Genomic DNA, 26915 nt, shown 5'->3' on the forward strand with positions numbered 1-26915 from the left:
CAGTCTTTGACAAGGCAACACGCATGTCATCCTCAAGGCTCAACTTGGCCCTATATTTTGTTTTCAGAGCTGTCATGGATGAAAAGCCAGCTTCACACAGATATGTGGTGCTGAATGGTATCAACACCTTAACTGCTGCATCATGAGATACTTGGTACTCAGCACCACACTCTGAAACTAACTCTCCAGGTGGTATCAGATGAGATTTCAATGAGTTCTTCCAAGAGTTTGGATGGAGATGTGTCAGGAAGCTTTGTCTCAATGTTGTCTGTAAAGTTTTTTTTTTTATCCAGAGTAACTTGGTGATCCTTTTATGTGTTTTATTAAATAATGATTTTCAGATTTTGAGAAATGGTCAAACTTATCCAAATATGGTATTTTCATTGAGAACAGTGCAGATGCAACAGATAGCACTTTAGTGATAATTTTCTGTAATCCAAAAAATAAAAATAAAAAATCTATTTATTTTTTTTAATCTCAAGGCCCCCCCTGTCATGCCTCTGGGGGCGCCCCACACTTTGAGAAACACTGCACTAACCTATTCCTCCCCACTAAACGGCAATAAAACGTCTGTTAACTGGCTACCTTGTGCCGTGTGCCCCTCCAACTTCCTAAAAACGGTGATCACTGTTTCCTTGTCATTGATTGACAAGCTGGTAAATGAGGACCACTTACACAATTAATCTTACCTTGCAAGGGCCCACATGTGGGCCCTCTTGAGGACGATTTGCCCACCGGCACTTTGGCGACCTCTAGTGGCTCGGGTGTGCATATATAGAATTAAAGCCCCATTTGTAGCCCCATTTGTAGCCCCATTTGTAGCCCCATTTGTAGCCCTTTCAGGTGACAAAATCCGTTTAGCGTTTCTCGAGTTGCATGCCGATATTTGAGGCTTGCGCAAAGTACACGGTATTGCGCAAATACTACTCCCGACTCTTGGCCTGGGCTCTAGTTCCGTCAATCTTTTGGCGAAATGATTGGACAGGGTTGTAGCCAATGAGTGTGGCTTTCCAATGATACCCCACCTGGGGATGTAGGAATCAAGATCTAGGTGAAAAGTTACAAGCGAAAACGGGAAGAGAAAAACCGCAGAATGAATTGAAGTCTATGAGAAAACTGAGCTTTTCTTTTGTACACAGTTTACCAAAATCACTCCTAATCACTCATTTCTGAACGGATATTTGTGGAATTTGGACATGTACTACATAATACTCCAGGCTATGGCTCTCGTTTTTAATTTTTTAAGCCATACGAATTTCTGGGGAAATACTACTTCTGGACTACTAACTACTACAGAAAAACGTGAGTAACAAGTTTTTCTACAACTCAAGTTCAGACCTATGTTACACTATTCCATTAGCACTAAAAGTTAATTATCTTTATTGTATCGGAAACTTCAGAATGTCATCTTTCAAAAGAGGCCAGGCTCATGCATGTGGTATAGGTATAAAGTATAGTATTTTGGTTTGCAAAAAAAGTATGCAGTCCTCAAAAACGAAAACTAAAATGGCCAATTTTGGGGGTGCCTGTTATTAAAGGTATCATTGGAAACTATAGAGGTCTTGAGGAATCAGCAGGTACCTGATCCAGTGACTAGAGAGAGGGAGAGAGGGCAGGGTGGGTCACTGGATCAGGTACCTGCTGATATCTCTCTCTACCTCTGTGTGACCTGGCTGGTCTCTATGACTCTGGGGAATGACGTATGAGTAGTCTGGAAGAGGAAGGATGGAGGAGTCATATAGTGCTCTGGAACTGTCCCGTCTCATTCCCTACATGCTAGAGAGAGAGAGAGAGAGAGAAGAAAGATTGAGAGAGGAAGAGGGAGAGTGTTTGTTAGGGACAGCGAGATAGATAGACTGTGTGTGAGGAAGCGAGAGGATGTGTATGGTATTTGAGAAGGAGAGTGTGTGAGAGAGAAAGGGGAGGGCATTGTATGGTTTGAGGGAGAGTGTGTGTGGGGGGGGGGGGTGTGCGGGCCGGCGGCCTGTAACTGTTCCGCAACAGTAAGTGACTTCCGGGGTAGGCCTGATTGGCCCCGACAGGCACGTGACGCGGCAAACTCAGGACGCGCAACGAGGCTGCTGAGAGCTGTCGCGCGGAAATAGGCTGTCTATTGCCATTCTCTAACACAAACTCTAACCTTAACCAGCTCCTTAACAGCGCCTAAACTTAACCGTTCTAACCTTAACCAACTCCGAAACAATGCCTAACCTTAACCTTAACCTTAACCATGCCTAACCTTAACCATAGAAAGAATATTGCCATTCTCTAAGACAAACTCTAACCTTAACCAGCTCCTTAACAGCGCCTAAACTTAACCGTTCTAACCTTAACCAACTCCGAAACAATGCCTAACCTTAACCATAACCTTAACCATGCCTAACCTTAACCGGCGAAAGAATACACGTTAAAAAAAAAATCATGTTAAAAAAAAAAGATTTGATGGGATTCGAACTCACCAACAACGGATCGCAGGACCGCTGCTCTGCCAGGTGAGCTGAAGCGCCGAATGAAAGTCATGGCGTATTTGGACGGTTACGTAATTCCGCAAGCTCTGCCGCTCGGCTCCGCGGAGCGTGCCGCGCGGCAGAGAAAGTTGCGCGTCACGTGCCTGTCGGGGCCAATCAGGCCTACCCCGAAAGTAACTTACTGTTGCGGATAAGCTATAAGCGGGCCGGCGCCTGTGTGTGGGTCTGTGTGTATGGGATATAGAGAGAGAGCACTGAATCAAATAGAGCAGAAAAAGTGATTAAGTCTAAATCTGGACAGAGAGAGACATGAATGTGTTCCATCCTCTTCCGATCTCTGATTCCATGTCACACGACTCCACTCAATATCCACTATGACTGCTGAGTTCTGACTCTATACTACAGGGGTTCCCAAACTTTTCAGGCCAGGGCCCAGAAAATAAGGCGTCAGAGAGCCGCGGCCCAATGCACATCGTCAGGTTTTTTTTTTTTTTTTTTTTGCCAGGCGACGGATTTTTTAAGCCAAATATCACTTCAATCCTATTAAGTTAGTTCAAGTTAGTTATTCATTTATATGTGCTATTTATGAGAGGGCTAACTTGTTGCAAAATAATAATGATAATAATAATAGCCTCATTAAAATACTATTGTTGCTTCGGTTGTTTTCAGCGTTTTATGTGCATAATCTGTTATTTAGTTTGAAATGTTCGTTGAAATAAGTAGATTTTTCGTTTTTGTTTATTTATTAAGTTAATATAACACCATATACCGTACTTTTCGGACTATAAGCCGCGGCTTTTCCCCCCATTTTTCGACCCTGCGGCTTATATAACGGTGCGGCTTATATGTGACTCGACGTGACCAAACCCGAAAATGTTAAAATCTAAATATTGCTTTTTTGACTGCATTGAAATGTTATTTATCTGTTACCTTATTTGCTAAACTTAATACAACTTGTAAACAGTGGTGGCCGGTGGGTACTTCGCCACTAGGGGCGCTATACCAAACATTTTGCAAAATGCAAACATGTACAGTACAGTACCACGCAACACTCATGGCAAGACGTGAGCGATTCGACTCACGCTCACGGCAATGAATCGGCTCTTATGAACGAGTCGCTCAGCTGTTACTACAACAACACACAACCAGTCAAATAAAGTATAGTCTAGACTCTAATTCACAACTTGAAACACAATATATAAATAGAAAAGTTAGAAACAAAACTCGCCCGTCTACAAACACAGGCAGATCTCTCCCTCTCTCCTTCTCTCTCTCACACACAGCGCGACGTGGAATCGATTCGTTACACAATCAGACCTATTATATACCAAGAATAACTTCAGTATGAGTACAGGGCTGTACACATATTTTGCATATTGTTAAACGAGCCAAGGCTAGCTATTAAACTATCGATATGAATCGAAAATCTGGGACCCTGATGTAAACAAGACAAACGTCTTTCTCTGGTCTGCATCCCCTTAACAATTGTGTGTATTGAGCCGTACTGTATTGTACCCATTCTGCAATCTGTTAATAAAGTTCTCATTCATTCATTCATTCAAACATAGACGATATTGAACAAGCCATAATCCACGTATTTTCAATCCGAGAGAGCTGCAGTAGTTAAATCAATGAGCCATCGATAAATAAACAATCAGCAATGTCTCGCTTCATGAATGGCCAGCAGTAGTACTGCTCCTAAAAAAACTATTTACAAACGTTAACGTTAAGCAGAGAGAGAGAGAGAGAGAGAGAGAGAGAGAGAGAGAGAGAGAGAGAGAGAGAGAGAGAGAGAGAGAGAGAGAGAGAGAGAGAGAGAGAGAGAGAGAGAGAGAGAGAGAGAGAGAGAGAGAGAGAGAGATTTCTTCAACCTCGAACCTAAATTCCTTAGCAACCCGTGTTACCAAGTAAACAAATCACGGAACGATAGCCTAGTACTACTAACGTTAGCTCCCAGAACGATAGCCAGTTAGCCCGCACCAGTCTAGTACTACTAACGTTAGCTGCCAGAACGATAGCCAGTTAGCCCGCACCAGTCTAGTACTACTAACGAACGTTAGCTCCCAGAACGATAGCCAGTTAGCCCGCACCAGTCTAGTACTACTAACGTTAGCTGCCAGAACGATAGCCAGTTAGCCCGCACCAGTCTAGTACTACTAACGTTAGCTGCCAGAACGATAGCCAGTTAGCCCGCACCAGTCTAGTACTACTAACGTTAGAGAGAGAGAGAGAGAGAGAGACTCACTGTTTAGTTGAAACGTCCAGGGCAGGAGAGCTTGATCCGCCATATAGCTTGTTAGCCAAGTGTTAGCTCAGCTGAGCTCGTCGACGTTAGCACAACACTCAACAAGTACATTCCTTTGTCCATTTCCGCTCGAACAGACTGCAAACTACCTGGCGTTCTATCGCCATGCTCTAAGACAAACTCTAACCTTAACCAACTTTGAAAGAGTGCCTAAGCTTAACAGTCTAAAGAACTTGCAGTCACGGCACGGCACGCTCTAAGACAAACAACAGTCCTAGTACCAGGAACCAAGCTAGAAGCTAGAATTGGAACATTAGAAATTGGATTCGGCCAATCAGAGATCGTCTCTGTGAAATTCTGCCATAGAAAAAAATACTGGCGTCGGCCAATCAGAGAGCGTCTCCGCGAAATGCGGCTATGGAAATTCTCACGGAAGTTCACGCTGCTTTCTAGACCGCTTCAAATCGCGCTCGGATTCCAACATAATAGTCATATTTCAACGCACAACGCCGTATGCACTGATTGGCTGTGACGGAGACAGCGATCAAACTGTGACGCGCACTCAGAGCGATATCGCGTATAGCCCGGGCCGAGAAATACAAAAAAAAAAAAAAAAAAAAAAAACGTGATGTCACTTCCTGCTCTGGAAACGATGTTTTTTTAATTTAGATAATAACGTTATATTGTGCATTGGAAATACAAACATACTTAAAATGAGTAAATATTATTAATTTTAAACATGTTTATATTATTTATAGGGCTATAAAACACAAAAACGAAAAAGTTTTATTGTCTTCTTCTCTGATTTAACAGCAGGTGGGTCGGCGCCCTAGCGCCCCTAGTGGTAGAGCCGCCACTGCTTGTAAATGAGTTAATTCTTGTTATTTGTCCGACAGTATTGTGTCCCAATGGTAATTACATATGGTAATTAAACATTAAAACAGCTGCGGCTTATAGTCCAGTGCGGCTTATATATGTACACATCATTCAATTTAGCTGCTGCGGCTTATAGTCGGGTGCGGCTTATAGTGCGAAAAGTACGGTAGTCACATTTTAGAATACAATAGAATAGAATTTTAGAATACAACTAGAAACACTGTCCTGGCCTGCTTCTAAGTTCAGTGGCCTGAAAAAAAAATAATAATAATAATTTTTTTTTTTTTTTTTTTTTTTTTTTTTAAATCATCTCGCGGCCCACCCGTGGCTGCTCGCGGCCCACCTTTGGGTCGCGACCCCGACTTTGGGAACCACTGCATACTATTCCACTCAATATCCACTATGACTGCTGAGTTCTGACTCCATACTATTCCACTCAATATCCACTATGACTGCTGAGTTCTGACTCTATACTATTCCACTCAATATCCACTATGACTGCTGAGTTCTGACTCTATACTATTCCACTCAATATCCACTATGACTGCTGAGTTCTGACTCCATACTATTCCACTCAATATCCACTATGACTGCTGAGTTCTGACTCCATACTATTCCACTCAATATCCACTATGACTGCTGAGTTCTGACTCCATACTATTCCACTCAATATCCACTATGACTGCTGAGCTCTGACTCCATACTATTCCACTCAATATTCACTATGACTGCTGAGCTCTGACTCCATACTATTCCACTCAATATTCACTATGACTGCTGAACTCTTACTTATCCTCTTCGTCCCGGTTGGGGCATAAGGCTGCAATCATACACTGCCACTGAATCCTGTCTCGTGCTTTGGCCTGCGCTTCGTCCCAGGAAAGACCCATCTCCTTCAGCTCCATCATCACTGTCCTTCGCCAGGTGTTCTTTGGTCTACCCCTCTTTCTCTTCCCAACTGGGGTCCATCTCAAGGCAACTTTGGGTAACCTTTCATTGGGTATCCTCAATACATGGCCGAGCCATCTTAACCTCCGTCTCCTTATCTCAAGGAGCTCAGCTAAAATTTAAAGCGACAATCTCCCTGCACCCCCCCCCCCCCCCCCCACGCGCACACACACACACACACACAACCACACACACACAACACTAAGGGATAGTGCAATTATCTTTTATACCCCCCCTGTTTATGTTTATGTTATGTCTATTATGCCTTACTCTTGTTTTTATATTTAATACTGTGTTTAAGACTGTATTTTTATGATCTAGGACTGTGTGACGGCTAGCACCTAGGGCTGCATTTTAAATGTAGTTGTAACACTAACAATGACAATAAAGATCATTCTATTCATTCTATTCTATGTATACACCTTTATAGAGCGACTGTTGCAGCTTATAAACCTTTATAGAGCTATACTGTTGCAGTTTATAAACCTTTATAGAGCTATACTGTTTCAGCTTATAAACCTTTATAGAGCTATACTGTTTGACCTTATAAACCTTTATAGAGCTATACTGTTTCACCTTATAAACCTTTATAGAGCTATACTGTTGCAGCTTATAAACCTTTATAGAGCTATACTGTTTCAGCTTATAAACCTTTATAGAGATGGTGATGATGATAATGATGATGATAATAATGGTGATGATTTATTTTTATTTAACCTTTATTCAACCAGACGGGTCAATTAAGAACAAATTCTTATTTTCAGTGACCGCCTGGTGAGAGGACAAAAGGTCCCCTCAAGGGGTAACAGGGGAAAGGGGACAAAATTATAAATAAGAAGAAATAATTAAAACAAACATCAAACAAACAACCAAATAAAATGACATGATACATGATGCATACATAAAGGCTGGGTGACAGTTGCAGCCAGGTGTGTGATACTGTATATAGAGAGGAGAAGGGGAATCAACATGTGCAGTGAGGAAGGTTTAAGGGAGTTTTGGAGAGAGTTCTAGTAATTTGCAACAAAATGAAAGGAATTCTGCAGCATGGCCAAAGACAGTGCAGGCCTGGGAACAGATACAGTAATGCGATCACTGCACCTCGGTGGTAGTTGTTATGGGGAAGGTGCAGGAGGCTGGAGAGGTATTGAGGTGTCTTTGTAGAGTTGTTTAAGTAGAAGCCAGTGATGAAGTCACCTGGTGGAGGGAGGACCAGCCTTTATACAGGTGACAAAGGTGCGCCATGCAGTGGCCAAACTGATGGCTGAGTGGTGGAGAACATCAAGCCTGTTATGATGATGATGATGATGATGATGATGATGATTATGATAATGGTGATGGTGATGTTGGTGACTGGTGATTTATGATGAATTGAAAATGGGGGACCATGATGTAAACAAGACGAATGTCTTTCTCTGGTCTGCATCCCCTTAACAATTGTATGTATTGAGCTGTACTGTACTGTACCCATTCTGCAATCTGTTAATAAAGTTTTCAATCAATCAATCAATGATGGTGGTGATGTATTGTTATTATTGTTGTTGTTGTTGTTGTTATTATTATTATTACGTGTATTTTCTTGTCCATCTAGGCTGGTGTGCGCGCGTGTGTGTTCATAATAAACTATCTATTGTCGATACTCGACACGTGAAAGACCTCTCACTTCCAGTCTGCACGCTGACAGCAGATGGCGCTGTCGAGCCCTAGATTCCTAGAACTGGCTCTACCGGTCGTCGGGGTGAGAGACGACTCAGAGCATCTGCCCAGAGAGAGAGAGAGAGAGGGAGGGAGGGGGGGAGAGATGCTGCTGCTGCTGCGAGCTCACCGGCTTAACGGACGGAGACTGAATTGAACGTGTCATCAGCGACAGGCAGCGTGAACAGATTGATTGACTGAGGTTGATAAACAGGACGTCGATCAGAGAAAGGCGAGGAATAATAACATCTCTCGGTCTGTTGGGAAACTACCTTTTTCTAACAACTGGAGGAAATCTGGAGAAACTGCCAACAAAAGAGAAGTGATTATGAAGAAGAGCAATTTGGCCAAACGGGTGAGCCGTCTGTTTTCTCAATCATTTTACAGCACAAACTGTATTTATTTATATTCATACTGAGGTTTATTATTATTAATAGTAGTAGTAGTAGTAGTAGTAGTAGTAGTAGTAGTAGTAGTAGTAGTAGTAGTAGTAGTAGTAGTATTGTTGAACTGGCGACTTGCCCATAAAGCGGGCATCGTTGCATCCGACGCGCTCTGACATCCAGGACGAGCATCATCACTATCTTATCTTACCGACTAACCTAGTTCCATATCGGTCCCATCATGTCAGTCTTCAGCTAAACAAAGGTTGTTTGTTTGGCACCTTACTCGTGCCATGTTGAATCAATAGGATTTTTTCTTTCATGCCATGATAGTGACATGGGGGTGGATTCCACACGCTCTCTTCCTCTCCAGTGCGCTCAAATTAGAGGATACTGTTTGTATGTTTAAAAAAAGAAGAAGACATTAATCTCTGTTTTGTGTATAGCCAGTTCTCTATTCTGTGCGGTCAGTTAATGGACATAATAACGTTCCCTTTTTTGAACTATATAGGTGTTCAATTTATGAAATGTTCGCCACACCCCAGATGGTAGCTGGGTGCCACAAACCTGTAATTATCATTTTAGCCACGGAAGAGCGAGCAGGCGCCCCGACCCCCCCCCCAGTATTCTGTCTAACGGACATTCAGAGGGGAGAGAGAGATGGAGTTCTTCTGCATTCTTCTTCTTTAATGGTTAAACAAATCAATCAATCAATCTATCTATCTATCTATCTATCTATCTATCTATCTATCTATCTATCTATCTATCTATCTATCTATCTATCTATCTATCTATCTATCTATCTATCTATCTATATATCTTTAAATTCTCACCACTTGTAGATGCTGTGAGACTCTATTATTATTGTTCTTCTTCTCCTATACGACTTAGTTTTCTTCTCCCTCTTCTCCCTCTTCTTCTTCCTCTCCCCCCTCCTCCTCCTCCTCCTCCTCCTCCTCCTCCTCCTCCTCATTGTAGAAGATAAAAGAGCTGCTTCTATATTCACTCTAATAAGCATCTCCTGCAGCCTCAGGCCAACCCAGGATATCCAGCAAAAAGAAAAACTGAGCTATTTTCCTCAAATACAGTCTTAGAGCCTTAGAGAGACTTAGTCGTAGAGCCATATAGCATTGTAGAGCATTATAGTCTTAGTGTCTTAGAGTCGTAGAGCCAGCCTTAGCGTCTTAGAGCATTACAGTCTTAGAGTCTTAGAGCCTTAGAGACTTAGTCGTAGAACCATAGCATCTTAGAGTCTAAGAGCATTACAGTCTTAGAGTATTAGAGCATTATAGTCTTAGAGTCTTAGAGCATTACAGTCTTAGAGTTTAAGCGTATTAGAAGCTTTAGAGTCTTAGGGTGGTTTCTCACTCACTGCTCTGTATCGAATCAGAGCCGGCTCGCATCAGAAAATGGTGTGTCTGTCTGAGTGAGAACGCTGTCCCCCGTCCCCGCCCCCCGCTGATTCGTCCCCGGGGGCGCTGAACCTGGACCGCTGAAATAGGTGGTCTCAGGTGCGCGCTGAGTGGGGGCGGTTAGGCCTGGCAATTTTGTTTGCCATTGCTATGTCTATACATTGTTCAATGCATTTATTTCTATAGACCAGTGATGCCCAACCAGTCGGCCGTGGTCGACCAGTAGATCAATGACATGCAATATAATTGCCACAAGCAGGGACCGAAACTAGAGCCCGCCGCCCGCCAGGGGCGGTCTGTTTTTACCTTTGGCGCATGACACTTAGAGGGCTGCCCGCCGTGTGGCGTGTAGACGTGTAGTTCATAAGCAGGCCCCTAAAAATATTTGTATGCGAACGGTAAAAATCAATTACGCGCACGCTGTGCGAATACAGATTATAGCCTCTCTCGTCTTTTTTTTCCTCCGCTGCGAGATCGTTAAAAAACTACAAGTCCCACATTGCACTCAAGCCAACGGTCCAATCACAGTAGAGTGAAGTGACTGGTTTCATGGGAAATAAAGCAAATGACCAATCGGAAGCTCTCATTTTTCTTGTTTACTTCCTGAAACTCCGCGATCAGGGCTCTCGTTTTCCGAGACACCAACTTATTATAGTCTCTCTTACCAATAGCAATAGATTTTAGAACACCTAGATTTATCGATAGCAATAGTAATATAACGTTAATGCAACAAAACGAATGCCTTGCTTTGTTAATCATAACGTTGATGCAGTAGCGTATGTCGGTGTGTTGGCTGTAACGGACATGACAATAACATAACGTGTACACATTAAAATTGCGATAATCTATTCTAACATTTTCAAATCGATGCAGTTGAATTTCCCCCTTAGGATCGATGCATTGTTACACCCCTACACCAAAGTCACTGGCCCACTGTGTATCTGTGTGTATAATAACTTGGCTAGCGTTATCAACAGCAGAGGTGGGCAATGGGTCCAGCTGCAGCACCGGAGTGCAAGCGATGTGATGTAATTGGCAGACTCGACTGTCAATCAATGGTCTACCTGACACGCAAACTCAAACAATGTTTCTGTACTGGAGGTGTGATTGATTGATTGATTGAAAACTTTATTAACAGATTGCAGAATGGGTACAGTACAGCTCAATACACACAATTGTTAAGGGGATGCAGACCAGAGAAAGACTTTCGTCTTGTTTACATCAGGGTCCCCCATTTCAATTAATCAGGAAAGTGTACAGTAGGAAAGTGTACAGTATTTCAATAGGCAACCCTGAAAGGATTATTTTTCTAGAAGAGCAACACAGCCAAAACAGACAGTGGAGCTGTTTGCAGATAGCAAGCATTTTGACTTATTGCGTGGTGGCGATGTCTCGCAGATAATACAACTACAAGTATGATTATATAATATATATTTTATTTAAAAAAAAATTGTATATATAAAATATATATCGGCAGGTAAGAAATATGCTTGGCGGGTAGACTCTTCCCATCTACCCGCCACTGGCCGGTGAGTCAAAAAGTTAATTTTGCTCCCTGGCCACAAGCGATGGGATAATGTTAGCTTCTGAACAGGCTAGCTAACTAGCGTTTAGCCGTTAGCCATTGCTGTATACTATACTTTCTTGTTCGAATGCATTTATTTCTATTAGACCAGTGGTGCCCAACCAGTCGGCCGTGGTCGACCAGTAGATCGCTCAAAACGCTCAAAAGCGGACTCTACAACACCATCCATTCGTGATAAAATGGGGTGGGTTATATTGACAAGGCTTGACAACAGAGGTTCAAATATAACTTCATGTTTATTGGCAATTTGTTCATTTTATATCAACATCCAGAGTCCGCAGTCGTGTTAAGACATTCCCGTTTACATTTTCGGTCGACCAGTAGATCAATGACATTCAATATAATCGATGCGAGCAATGTTACTAGTAAAACTAGCGTTAGCCGTTAGCTTAGCGTTATTGTTAACCCTGCAAAACGATCAAAAGCGGACTCTACAACAGAGTTCCATTCGTGAGAAAAGGGGGGTGGGTTATATTGACAAGGCTTGACAACAGAGGTTCAAATATAACTTCATATTTATTAGTTATTTGTTTCTTTATCAACATCCATTCTCCAGTCTCCGTGTTAACAGCAGCCATCACCCCAGTCATCACACACATAATAAACCTCTCCATAAAACAGGGACACGTCCCCAAGGACTTCAAAATTGCGAGAGTAACACCCCTGCACAAAAAGGGCAGCAAATTAGACCCGGGTAACTACCGCCCTGTTTCTATCCTTACATCCATCTCGAAAGTCATGGAAAAAATAGTATACGAACAGATCGAAAAGTACCTCGCGGAAAAAAATCTAATCTACGAATTCCAATCTGGCTTCAGAACATCCCACTCCACTGACACATGCCTTCTCTACTTGAACGACCACATCAAACAAGAGGTGGACGCGGGCAAATACTGCGGCATGGTCATGCTGGACCTACAAAAGGCCTTCGACACTGTCAATCACACCATTCTGATTGACAAGCTAAAAGCAATTGGTTTTGATAGTTTATCAGTGAGCTGGATACAATCCTACCTGGAGGGGAGGGAACAGATGGTGGAAGTAAACGGTACCCTATCCCCCCCCCTCACAGTGAGCTGTGGTGTTCCACAAGGAAGCATACTAGGACCGCTACTATTCCTAATTTATGCAAATGACATGTCGTCAGCTTGTGACTGCAACTTGTTCCTGTTTGCGGACGACTCAGCCCTGCTGGTCTCTGACAAGAACAAGTTACAGGTTGAAAAAGCCCTCAGCTCGGAATTAGGCAAAATCTGCATATGGCTCGCCGACAACAAACTATAATTACACATGGGCAAAACAGAGTCCATTCTCTTCGGTTCAAATAACAAACTCAGCAAGACCGACGGCTTCTCGGTTACAGTGGGTGACAATATTATCACAAGGAAAGATGAAATTACCTACCTGGGTTCCATCCTAGAGGCTAATCTTTCCTGTGACAAAATGGCATCCAATGTAATAAAAAAAAGTCAACCAACGAACGCGTTTCTTGTACCGGATCTCCTCTCTGGTAAACAAGAATACCCTGAAGACTCTAGCAGGAGCACTCATTCAAGGGTACTACGACTATGCTTGCACCTCATGGTACCAAAGCACCTCAAAGGCACTAAAAAACAAATTACAAACATCTCAAAACAAGCTAGTCAGACTACTACTTGACCTGACTCCTAGAACCCACCTCACCCCTGCCCACTTTGACAACCTAGGATGGCTTAGAGTAGACGACAGAGTACAGCAACTTGCAATGGGCCTGGTCTACAAAATACACTACGCGACCAAGGTACCCATGTACATGTCAAAATACTTCCCAAAGGTCAGTGAATACCACGATCACAACACCAGAGGGAGCTCCACAAATCATGTAAAACCCAGATTCGGCTCAAACAAGGGACTAAACACGTTTCGCAATTATGCCACATCAATGTGGAACGCCCTACCTAAAGCTGTAAAGGAATGTGAATCACTACCCACTTTCAAAAACACTGTCAAAAAACACCTACGTGAGACTGCAATTTGAAACTGGCCCCTACAAATGTCCTAACCTAGTTGTACAGTAAATTACCAAGTAAGGCTTTGTCAGTATTCCAATGTACAGTGTAAAATGTGTGTGTGTGTCCTACTCAACCCCCCCCCCCCCCCACCTCCAATGTACAGCCCTCACCCAACCCACCCAACCCCACCCCACCCATCCAACCTCCTCCAATGTACAGTTTCTACGCCAAATGTATATACACTCCTTTTCTGGACACTTTTGTATCACAAACAGTACTGTATTTGCAAATCTGATATGTCATAAATGTATAGATGTAGCAGTACTGTCTATCTGTATGTCATGTATGTCATATATGTTATGATGAATTGAAAATGGGGGACCCTGATGTAAACAAGACGAAAGTCTTTCTCTGGTCTGCATCCCCTTAACAATTGTATGTATTGAGCTGTACTGTACTGTACCCATTCTGCAATCTGTTAATAAACTTTTCAATCAATCAATCAAAACACTTCCTGTGTTTACATTTCGAGCGTGACATCATCGACTACGGCAAGCTTACAAGCTCAAAACGCAAACCGTAAACAAAACCCAGAGCGCACCCAGACTGAAGTGTGTACACAAACTAGAGGGGGGAGAGGGGGGGGGGAGTTCGGCACGGAACTCGGAATGAGGACGGCACGGAGCTGATTTCGACCCCGATGTTGAGTGAGAAAGCCCCCTTAGATCTTTAGAGCCTTAGAGGTCTAGAGTCTTAGAATTGAGTCTTAGCACCTTAGAGTCGTAGAGCCTTAACGCCTTAGAGTCTTAGAGCCTTAGAGTTTTAGAGTCTTAGAACCTTAGAGTCTTAGAGTATTATAGTCTTAGAGCCTTAGAGTTTTAGAGTCTTACATTTACATTTACATTTAGTCATTTAGCTGACGCTTTTATCCAAAGCGACTTACAAGTTCTGTACGACAAGTCATCAGGAAGGGTACAACTCTATCAGCTGAGTAACAATGTTCATCAAAGTGTTGCGTGTTACAGTGTAGGTTAGTGTCTTAGAGTTTTAGAACCTTAGAGTCTTAGCGTCTTAGAGTTTTAGAGTCTTAGAACCTTAGAGTCTTAGAGCCTTAGAGTCTTAGAGTTTTAGAGTCTTAAAACCTTAGAGTCTTAGAGCATTAGAGTCTTAGAGCATTAGAGTCTTAGAGCATTAACGTCTGGCTACATTGTTTGTTGGACAGGGCTGATCTCTCAGTCTCAGTCTCTGCCAGATTTTTATCCATTTTGACATAGAAGTTTGGAGAGGATTTACTCTGACTGATACGTCTGTTGTGTACTGTTCTATGCCTTGATCTGCCCATTGAGTTATACAGGGAATGGAACGCCTAACCCCGGCAGGGCTGGTGCCTTGTAGACTTTAGGCTGCCGCTGTCCTGTAAGCTGTGAGACAGAGTGTCCGCTGTCCTGTAAGCTGTGAGACAGAGTGTCCGCTGTCCTGTAAGCTGTGAGACAGAGTGTCCACTGTCCTGTAAGCTATGAGACAGAGTGTCCGCTGTCCTGTAAGCTGTGAGACAGAGTGTCCGCTGTCCTGTAAGCTGTGAGACAGAGTGTCCGCTGTCCTGTAAGCTGTGAGACAGAGTGTCCGCTGTCCTGTAAGCTGTGAGACAGAGTGTCCGCTGTCCTGTAAGCTGTGAGACAGAGTGTCCGCTGTCCTGTAAACTGTGAGACAGAGTGTCCGCTGTCCTGTAAACTGTGAGACAGAGTGTCCGCTGTCCTGTAAGCTGTGAGACAGAGTGTCCGCTGTCCTGTAAACTGTGAGACAGAGTGTCCGCTGTCCTGTAAACTGTGAGACAGAGTGTCCGCTGTCCTGTAAACTGTGAGACAGAGTGTCTGCTGTCCTGTAAGCTGTGAGACAGAGTGTCCGCTGTCCTGTAAACTGTGAGACAGAGTGTCCGCTGTCCTGTAAACTGTGAGACAGAGTGTCCGCTGTCCTGTAAGCTGTGAGACAGAGTGTCCGCTGTCCTGTAAGCTGTGAGACAGAGTGTCCGCTGTCCTGTAAGCTGTGAGACAGAGTGTCCGCTGTCCTGTAAGCTGTGAGACAGAGTGTCCGCTGTCCTGTAAACTGTGAGACAGAGTGTCCGCTGTCCTGTAAACTGTGAGACAGAGTGTCTGCTGTCCTGTAAGCTGTGAGACAGAGTGTCCGCTGTCCTGTAAGCTATGAGACAGACAGAGGGACATTTAGATGTAATGAGTTCTTCTTTCTTCCATTTTCCTTCCTGCTGCCTGAAAACATACTGTTTCATCTTATTCTGTCTGTCTGTCTGTCTGTCTGTCTGTCTGTCTGTCTGTCTGTGTCTGTCTCTCTCTATCTCTCTTTCTCTGTCTGTCTGTCTCTCTGTCTCTTTGTCTCACGTATCTCATGTGTCTCTCTCTGTGTCTCTCTGTCTCTTTGTCTCACGTATCTCATGTGTCTCTCTCTGTGTCTCTTTGTCTCACGTATCTCATGTGTCTCTCTCTGTGTCTCTCTGTCTCACGTATCTCATGTGTCTCTCTTTGTGTCTCTCTGTCTCACGTATCTCATGTGTCTCTCTCTGTGTCTCTCTGTCTCACGTGTCTCATGTGTCTCTCTCTGTGTCTCTCTGTCTCATGTATCTCATGTGTCTCTCTCTGTGTCTCTCTGTCTCACGTGTCTCATGTGTCTCTCTCAGTGTCTCTCTGTCTCATGTATCTCATGTGTCTCTCTCTGTGTCTCTCTGTCTCATGTATCTCATGTGTCTCTCTCTGTGTCTCTCTGTCTCATGTATCTCATGTGTCTCTCTCTGTGTCTCTCTGTCTCTTTGTCTCACGTATCTCATGTGTCTCTCTCTGTGTCTCTTTGTCTCACGTATCTCATGTATCTCTCTGTGTCTCTCTGTCTCTTTGTCTCACGTATCTCATGTGTCTCTCTCTGTGTCTCTCTGTCTCACGTATCTCATGTGTCTCTCTCTGTGTCTCTCTGTCTCATGTATCTCATGTGTCTCTCTGTGTCTCTCTGTCTCACATGTCTCATGTGTCTCACTCTGTGTCTCTCTGTCTCACGTGTCTCATGTGTCTCTCTCTGTGTCTCTCTGTCTCACGTGTCTCATGTGTCTCTCTCTGTGTCTCTCTGTCTATTTTTCTCACATGTCTCATGTGTCTCTCTGTTTCTTTGTCTCTCAAATTAAAATTAAAACATTCTTCACTTGCATGAATATATGATCGCTTAAATTATCAAAACCTGAAGCAATACATCAAAGGACAATCTGTAAGAATGAAAAAAGTACAAGAAATGTAATGTTAAAAAAATCCCTCTCTCTCTCTCTCTCTCTCTCTCTCTCTCTCTCTCTCTCTCTCTCTCTCTCTCTCTCTCTCTCTCTATCTCTCCCCCAGGGCCCTCAGGATGGGGCCCCCCAGCAGGGGGCTCATCAGTCAGACCGGGTGGGCTGGATGAGGAAGTTCTGCGGTAAAGGAATCTTCAGAGAGCTGTGGAGGAACCGCTATGTGATTCTGAGAGGAGACCGTCTGTACATCTCTGACAAGGAGGTCTGTCTGACTGTCTGTCTGTCTCTCTGTCTGACTTACCGACTGACTGTCTGTCTCTATTTTTGTCTGACTGTCAAAGAGTGACACATTTAGATCAGGGGCGTTTTTAGGCTTAGAAAACATTGGGGGCTTCAGCCCAGGGGGGTGGAGGGGGGGGGGTCACCAACCCCCCCCCCCTTTTTTTTTTTTTTTTTTTTTAAGCACAGAAATACGCAATTTTAGATTAATTAGAGATGAATACTGAATAACTAGAATCATTAGAGGTTCTCAAAGTGAGGTCCAGGTCCATGAGAGGGATATGGGCAGTCCCTAGAAAATTCAAAGTTAACAGGACCAAATCATCAGTTTCTTATTTATTTATTTATTTAGCCAGATAAAACATTGATCTGGTCCAAGAAGCCCCAACAGGAGTACAAATATACATATATACACATATATATACATATAATATATATACATGTACTGTACATACATACACATATACACCAATAACAAAATAAAAACACAGTTAATTGTAGATACACAATCAGGTTTAAGCACTATAAAAATGCAGCAGGTGAGTTCACCTGTCTTCAACCAAAATGGAAGGAGAGTGAAGTACTGTACACAGAGAACGTGAAAATATACAATATATTCACCAAACACTACACAAGACAACCAATGATGCAGACTGATGAAAATATACATTTTCTCCCATTTTCCCAAATCAGTCAACATGGAGAATCACAACAAAAAATTATCTTGCCAGATCCAGCTAGGCAAAGAGATAATGTCTAGTATTTTCTGTTTACATTTTTTCAAAGAAGAAAAAAATTGTGTTACTGGAATTTTAACCTGTACTGGATACAGTATTTTATGTTTGTCTGATATTTGCTGAGCTTACAGTGTTATGCACATAGTAGCATGAAAACTGGGACATGTATTGTTGTGATTCTCCATGTTGAAATGTTGACTGATTTGGTTATATGGAGAGAAAATGTTATTTTTTTCATCAGTCTGCATCATTGATTTGGGTATATGTAGATAAATAAATTATATTTTCATCAGTCTACAGCATTGGTCTTGTGTAGTGTTTGGTGAATTTATTGTATATTTGCACATTATCTGCGTACTTCACTTACAGTACTCTAATCACTGAGAAGTAGAATTGCTAAATGTGTTTTAGGTTAAGCACAGCAGTGTGTGTAACTGGTTCAAACAGAATTAAGTCATTATGTAACGTGTGTTTCATATGGTAACAAAATTAGTGTATGGTTTTGACAAGTGTTTAATTTAGCAAAGGATCTGAGGTGTTCTGATAATTGTGTGTGTGGTTGTGCTAATTGTGTGTTTTGAAACACCGGGCCCCGTTTTCAAAATCATGCTTAGGCAATCGAAAAAAAACGATTGTGTGTTTCATTATATACATATGTTTCAGTCTTCTCATTAAAAAAAGATTCGATTTTTGGGTCTTTTCCTGCCTTTGGTCCGCTTTGCATTCACATCTCAAATGAACCGCAGCAGGGTTCACTTGCAAGAGTGAATGAGCTTTCACACCACCCCAAACCAACCGGACTATCCGAGGTTCGATTAAAGCTTATTATAGGACACTGGACATGGGTATGGATGGCTCCAGGTGCTGCTGCGTTAAAGTGCACATCTTCAATATCTGTACTATTTAAAAGCACAGTGCAGGACACACTCAAAGGTTATCGCACATCAGAGATGGCAGTGGACATGTATGACAGGACAAAGGCCATATGTAATGGCCTTTGGATTGAGGAACATACTACCAGCCAAAAAGAGGAAGCAGAAAAGGATGGACGAGTATGTAGTTGAGTCATCTTGTGGCACAAGCTCAGACCTCAGCTCAGGAGATCAGCTGAGACAGAGACTGTTCTATCCAGTCGTCGACAGAATGCTGCAAGAGCTTGAGAGCAGGTTCTCATGAGTTGGATAACAATTTATGAGAGGCATACAGGCATGTTATCCAGCCTCAGACCAGTTTCTCTCAGTGGAATTGCTGCAACCCCTCGCCACACATTACAATATCCAACTATTGCCAGAGGAGATCACAGTTGCTAAGTGTTTCCTGGTCAGGACAGGCAGAGATGCAGTCCCTACTATCCAAAGTGTCTTTTCCCTCCTGGATGATAATAATAATAATAATGCATTTGATTTATAAGGCGCCTTTCAGGACACTAAAAAAAAAAGTCCACAAATCGGTGAATGAAAGAATTATAGGATCAAATGAAAACTACTTACTAAAAATGTTTAAAAGTACTAAAAACCAACAAAAAATACCAAACACTAACAAACATTCAGCACAGACAATGGGGATGCTGACATAAAAAAAAAAAAAAAAAAAGTAAAAAAAAAAAATAAATAAATGTAAACAATTTTTTTTTTTTTTTTTTTTTTAGATCCGGGGCTAGGAGAAAAACATCCGGGGCTAAAGCCCCGGAAGCCCAGGGTTAACGACGCCACTGATTTAGATGCATTTAGTTCTTCTTCTCTTTTCTATCCTGCTGCCTGAGAACGTACTGTTTCCATCTTACATCTTACTCTCTCTCTCTCTCTCTCTCGCTCTCTCTCTCGCTCTCTCTCTCTCTCTCTCTCTCTCTCTCTCTCTCTCTCTCTCTCTCTGACTGACCGAGATACACTGACTGTATTGTGTACATAGACATTAGGGCTGATGGGCAATTCATCATATTACATTTTCAATCACTAGTTTGGCTTCCAACGATTATGAAGACAAGATACTTTCAGCCAGGGTCATGTTTTTTTTTTTTAGTTGAATTATGTTTAAAGGCCAAGGAAATCCACTGTTAAAAAAGACACTTCTTTTTTAAAGTTCAATAAATGCATGATGTTTCCAAAGTCAATGTGTCGAATAATCGTGATCTCAATATTGACCAGAAATAATCGTGATTATGATTTTTGCCATAATGGAGCAGCCCCAATAGACATATTATGGGTGTGTGTTTGTGTGTGCACTGTGCAGGCATGTATAAGTGTGTGTGTGTGTGTGTGTTAGTGTTGTCACGATACTGGAATTTTGACTTCGATACCATTTCGATACAAAAAAAAAATAATAATAATATATAAATTAGAGCTGGGCCGTTAACGGCGTTAACGTGCTGCGTTAACGCTATACTAGTATCGCGCGATAATATAATTAACGCATTCATCTAATTTTTTTTTTTTTTTTTTACATTCTTTTTTTTTTACCTTTATTTACCCAGGGTAGGTTCGCTGAGCACAGATGCTCTTTTTCAGGAACGCCCTGCTTCACATTCACACAGTTCCATTCACACCTGGGAGCTGCCCAGTACAACCACAGTTGACACCATTGGTCACTGAGCAACTCCACTGGAGCAGTTGATTCAAGCCATGTCACATAGTTCAAGTTTGAAATGATTCTTTCTGTTTTGCTCCTGAGAGTGTGCTAGATACTGTACTGTACTGGTAATATTATTTATTTGTGTTAACTTCTGAATAAAACAACTTATTAAACACAAGTACATCTTATTGAACATTATTTTGATATTTCATTACCAATTATCATAGCAAAACAGCTTTTTCAAACAGTCTGTAATGCATTTTGGAAACGGGAGATGGGCTCATGGTGTAATGGGCCACCTGGCCTGAGAAACATAAGGAGGAAAGAAAAATTCTGGTCATTATTTGGGTAGAACACACATATTTTGAATGCCTTCGGCAGGTTTTTTCTTTTTTTTGAGCCATTTTAATCTAGATTAATCTAGATTAAATCCAGGATTGCAGATAGATTAATCTAGATTAAAAAAATGTATCTATGCCCACCTCTAATATATATATATATATATATATATATATATATATATATATATATATATATTAGTGCTGTTAGGCGATTAAAAAAATTAATCTAATTAATTACAGGATTTGTAATTAATTAATCTAATTAATCACATTTTAATCGCATAACCATTTTATGCCTGATATTCTATAATCATATTTCAAATTGCATGTGTCCAGATGGCAGAATTCAGTACTGTATCTACAAAACCTTCTGTTTAATCATCTTCCATCTATTAATTTGCTTAGATTTTTCAGGTCTGGTCAATTTGAGCATGGTGTTATTCACAGTCAAAGATCAAAAAAAATGTATTGATATTCTCATTTGGTTCATTACAATTGACTCAAAATAAAATGTTTGTTCAATCAATCACCGCGCAGATTGATTGATTGAATAAAAATGTTATTAACAGATTGCAGAATGGGTACAATACAGTACGGCTCAATACACACAATTTTTAAGGGGATGCAGACCAGAGAAAGACTTTCGTCTTGTTTACATCAGGGTCCCCCATTTTCAATTCATAATGAATTGTAAGTAAGGGTGCAACTTGCACCGTGCAATCCATTCTTTGTGGATCTAGCCCACAGTATTTCTGACACTGGGAATACATTCCCTGAGATTCATAGATGTCCCTAGAATCAGATACCAAGAACATGCAAATGGACCATATTAAAAAAAAGTCTGTAATGTGTATTCTACATTCTTATGGAATGAATGAGATACAAAAAAATTATTATAAAAAAAGAATTATAAAAAAAAAAAAAAAAAAATGTAATTAATTTTGAGTTAATTTTCATAACGCGATAATTTGCTGTGTAATTAATTAATCTAATTAACGCGATAAACTGACAGCCCTAATATATATATATATATATATATATATATATATATATATATATATATATATATTTTTTTTTAAACAAATTTAGCTTTGGTTGCTGGTTGATTCTCCTCAGCTTCTCTCTGGTACTATAAGAGAAGATAAATATAACACTTTTAAAACCCTTTGTTTATCTTTAGATCACACATTTAAAAATAACTGTTCATCTCACTTCAATAATTTTTATTGCAGATGCAGAACATGGTATTTTCTCAAGCAGACAGATGTAAACACTGTAATCTGTGTTGCATGTACCTGACAAACTGAACTGTTTGTATTACAGTTAGTAACAGTTTCGATTTTTATTTAAAGATAACGAGAGAGAGAGAGAGAGAGAGAGAGAGAGAGAGAGAGAGAGAGAGAGAGAGAGAGAGAGAGAGAGAGAGAGAGAGCTATGCAACAAGATTGCTGCTATTTAAACACTTCATGGAAACGGGGTAACGTTAACCTTATGTCGACTGTAGTATTGTATGACCTCGACATAACGTTTAAACGTTAACGTTACTCCGTTTCCATGCAGTAATTATAAAGGTGGCCAGCTAACGGAGCTAACGGAGGAACGACTAGCAGTAGCTAACGTTAGCTAATAGCTGTAACGTTACTAACAACGAATCAGCTGTTGATATTATGCGCCATCAGTAGACAACGTATCATGTATTAAACTAGAGTTAATGGTTTAATGCATCAGTCACAGTGACGTTGAAAGAGCAGCTGTCACGAACCTCTTTCATTTCTTTATGGAGATCCGCGTTGGCACTGCTCTGTAACACCGCTTGCAAATGGGCATCGTGGCATCTTTATCTTGTCCTTTGTTGTTTACTTCAAACCCGAAGTACCTCCAAACAGCACTTCTGCTGTTTTCTTTATCCACAAGCACAAGTTGCGGAGGCTCTGCATTTGCCATCTTCAGCTAAAATGTCGAAGTGGCCAGCTAGCTAGCATAAGCTAATGGAGCTAACGGACGGAGCTAACGGACTAGCTAACGTTAGCTAAAAGCTTTGGTTACAAACTGAAGACAGGTCTGACGTGTCTGTGAGGGGGAGGAGGCTGCAGCAGCTTGTGTCTGTTGGTCTCTGAGGAGGCGGAGGAGGACAGCAGCGTGTCTGTCTGTCAACAACTTGCGGGAGCAAGCCAGCTGGTATCGATACTGCAGAAAGTATCGGTATTTCGAGAAATGAGTATCGAAACCGTTTTAAATATTCAGTATCGGTATGTATCGATACTTCGATATTTTTGACATCACTAATGTGTGTGTGTGTGTGTGTGTGTGTGTCCATCATCTGTATATAGTGTAACGAGCCTGGTGGTGTTCAGGCTCGACACGGTTCAAAACAAACTAATTAACACTTTGATCGCCATGGGTTAAATTCATAATTTACCATCCCTCGCCATCTCTATTTGTCTATGGAGAAGTTCCCCTTCTTTGCAGGGCTATAACTTTTTTAATTCTATTGCTAAATTGCCATTATTATGGCCCATTCAATGTCCTATATGTATTGTTCAGGGTGTAGCAACGTTAAACTTTTTCATTCACATATTCATACTAAATATGGTCTAAAGTATAAGTATGTTTTTATCGTTTTCTGCAGCTTTCTTCAGAACGTGATTTATAGCCCTAAATGCATTATATTGATGATCAAATACAGTTTGATAGCAATCGGCGCGAGATAAAAAATGTCAACTGGATGTGGTTCTAGAAGTTACTACGTGTCATCTGATGATGACCGGATGGGCGGGGGGCCGTTTATAATTCCGTGGGCAGCGTTAGATGATTCATCCAGAGTGGGTCATATGTTCATCATAGCAGTTTATATGGAACACGTTAGAATATAACGCTGAATCTTACCGTGGCTTCCTCGCGCCGCTGGCAGATGAGCGTGGAACAGAATTCTTTCTATTATGGGATGGAGAAATGCCCGATCCATTTCCAGGTTGTATAATAGTATATACGTCCAAATCATGTTGTTTTTTCGAGTTATTTGCACCGATCGATGTTCACTGTGTCAAGACGGAGTCTCTCTAACAATAGCGAGTGCCCGGACCACATATGGATGAGCACTTCTGGTTCAAAGGGTAATTTCCGGTTGGCGATCTGCCGATCGGCCACCAGATGGCGCTCTTGAACCGCTAGAGAGTTGAGTGGAGCTTTGCAGTGTGTCTCAGGGCTCCGGAGGTGGAAATATGATTTCGATCACAGATTTTTGAAATATTGACATCAAAGACGAGTTACGGCGTCTTCGGCAGAATGAGCATGGCTAGGAATGACGTCTTAACTCGTCATCGGCGATCATAGTGTTAAATGTCCACACAATCACAGATTCAATAAATAAAGGATATTTGTTGATTACTAGCACACAAGTCCGATAGGCAATAGAGTGGTCGAATAACAATCCAGGGTGAAAACCCGTATCAGGCTCTCGTACAAAAAGGGATTGTTCAATACTCCGGTCCAGGGTCAGTTTCACAGGGGGGTATCTCAGCCAGTCCAGGGTCACAGTACCACGAACACCTTCTCGCTTCACCTCTCCTCTCAACTACCTCTCACCTCACACACTCCGTATCACAATCTCTCTCTCTCTGCTCTCTGCTCCTTCCTCACCTCCACCCAACCTCTCTCTGTCTCTCCTCTGGTTTTAAGCTATGGGTGTCTCTGTGTGTGTGGGATGTGGGTGTTCACGTGGTGCACAGGTGTGTTCTATCAGTCCTAATCAGCTCCATAATTAACTCTCCTCTGTCCGTGGCAGTAGTATCTCCCTTCCTCCACGTAGTCATGGGACGGAGGATGATATCTGCCACAATAGGTAGAATCACTAGTGTGTTCAATGATTCAGTGATCAATAGTCAACGATATAGTCAACATCCAGTAAAGTCAACATGTAGGCCTATTTAGAAAACGTTCCCTAAATGAAGGGGGTTGTATCCTATCGTTTAAGTTAACAATATTCTACAGTGTAAACTAGGTGTGTTACTCATAATAATGAGCGGAACAAACATCAACTCTTGTGTTTGGGTGGATGAGTGGATGAGTCAGGCTGCAGCTCTCTGCCGTCACAGTGAACAGCCTCCGGGTCTGAGCTGATTCAGCCTGCTTCTCATGATGCTAATCTGAGTTCTATCTGTCTCTACTGGTCTCTACTGCATTACAACAAGCTCCAGGCCACGCAGAATGTTTACGCACATTTCAGACACACACTGTTAATCATGTAGGCCAGTGAGAGACTAATACAGTCTTCTTTAGCTTAGCCACGCATAAATCATTATTTTGAAGTTCTTTGTGTCTCTTTAAAAGGAACAAGCCAACATTATGGGAAATGCTCATGCTCACACACACGCACACACACACACACACACACACACACACACACACACACACACACACACACACACACACACACACACACACACACACACACAGGGCTGCTGTCTCATCTGTTTAGAAAATGGAACAACATGAAAGGAAACTGTTTGAGCGTATTGTGGTTCAGTTCACGCTCCATTAGGACGACTTTAGTTTAGTTTAGTCACTTCACTTCAGCTCAATTCATTTTAATTTCATCATTGGTTCATCTGCGTTGGGTTCAGCTCAGCTCCAGAACAGAACAGGGTGTAAAGAGTGTTGGTGTTTTTTTCTTTTCACTGTGGATTTGACCAGTTCTCCCTGGAGCTCCTCACAGCAAGAACCTTCTCTTCAAAGCTTCCACACGAGAGAGAGAGAGAGAGAGAGAGAGAGAGAGAGAGAGAGAGAGAGAGAGAGAGAGAGAGAGAGAGAGAGAGAGAGAGAGAGAGAGAGAGAGAGAGAGAGAGAGAGAGAGAGAGAGAGAGAGAGAGAGAGAGAGAGAGAGAGAGATGAGAGAGAGAGAGAGAGAGAGAGAGAGAGAGAGATACATTTTAAACACCTCCATTAAAAAGTCCTTTAGTTAACACATTTTATGTAATGTATGAAATGCTATGTGCAACCAGGCAGAAACAAGACAAAACAATTTTTTTATTATATATTTAACATTTTAAATATATATATGTATATATTTTTTTATAGTGTGAGAAATAGGAGGTGTGGCGTGAGAGTGTGTGGACAGAACCAATTGTGTGTGAGAGTTGGCAGCTCTATAAGCCTCTAAAATGACCAACAGTATGCTGCTAATCAATAGGAGCCTTGTGGTTTTGAAAGCAAGGCTGGAAGATAACTTACTGGCTCGTCTGCTGATAACAAGTCCCCCACACACTGTGTTCTTTCTGCTCCAAGTCCCCCACACACTGTGTTCTCTCTGCACCAAGTCCCCCACACACTGTGTTCTTTCTGCTCCAAGTCCCCACACACTGTGTTCTCTCTGCACAAGTCCCCCACACACTGGTGTTCTTTCTGCACCAAGTCCCCCACACACTGTGTTCTTCTGCACCAAGTCCCCCACACACTGTGTTCTCTCTGCACCAAGTCCCCCACACACTGTGTTCTTTCTGCTCCAAGTCCCCCACACACTGTATTCTCTCTCTCTGCTCCAAGTCCCCCACTCACTGTGTTCTCTCTGCACCAAGTCCCCCACACACTGTGTTCTCTCTGCACCAAGTCCCCCACACACTGTGTTCTTTCTGCACCAAGTCCCCCACACACTGTATTCTCTTTGCACCAAGTCCCCCACACACTGTATTCTTTCTGCACCAAGTCCCCCACACACTGTGTTCTCTCTGCACCAAGTCCCCCACACACTGTGTTCTTTCTGCTCCAAGTCCCCACACACTGTATTCTCTCTGCTCCAAGTCCACACTGGTTCTCTCTGCACCAAGTCCCACACACTGTGTTTCTCTCTGCACCAAGTCCCCCACACACTGTGTTCTCTCTCTGCACCAAGTCCCCCACACACTGTGTTCTTTCTGCTCCAAGTCCCCCACACACTGTATTCTCTCTCTGCTCCAAGTCCCCCACAGCACTGTGTTCTCTCTGCACCAAGTCCCCCACACACTGTATTCTCTCTCTGCTCCAAGTCCCCCACACACACTGTGTTCTCTCTCTGCACCAAGTCCCCCACACACTGTGTTCTTTCTGCACCAAGTCCCCACACACTGTGTTCT

At 42.2% G+C, this 26915-nt stretch overlaps 1 protein-coding gene across 1 annotated transcript in view; it reads left to right on the forward strand.

The window, feature by feature from the left end:
• Positions 1 to 8439: 8439 nt before the first annotated feature.
• The window catches only part of plekho1a (pleckstrin homology domain containing, family O member 1a), a gene marked incomplete at its 3' end in the record, with an annotated part of 129487 nt that continues 111011 nt past the window's right edge, over positions 8440 to 26915 (forward strand). The window contains exons 1-2 of the mRNA XM_084311992.1: positions 8440 to 8587; positions 16993 to 17145. Coding sequence (XP_084168118.1) covers positions 8561 to 8587; positions 16993 to 17145 — 180 coding nt within the window. The 5' untranslated portion in view covers positions 8440 to 8560. The remainder of the gene's footprint in view (positions 8588 to 16992; positions 17146 to 26915) is intronic.

This window comes from Notolepis coatsorum (genome assembly GCF_963971535.1).
Source record: "Notolepis coatsorum genome assembly, chromosome: 4".
Classification (NCBI taxonomy): Eukaryota; Metazoa; Chordata; class Actinopteri; order Aulopiformes; family Paralepididae; genus Notolepis; species Notolepis coatsorum.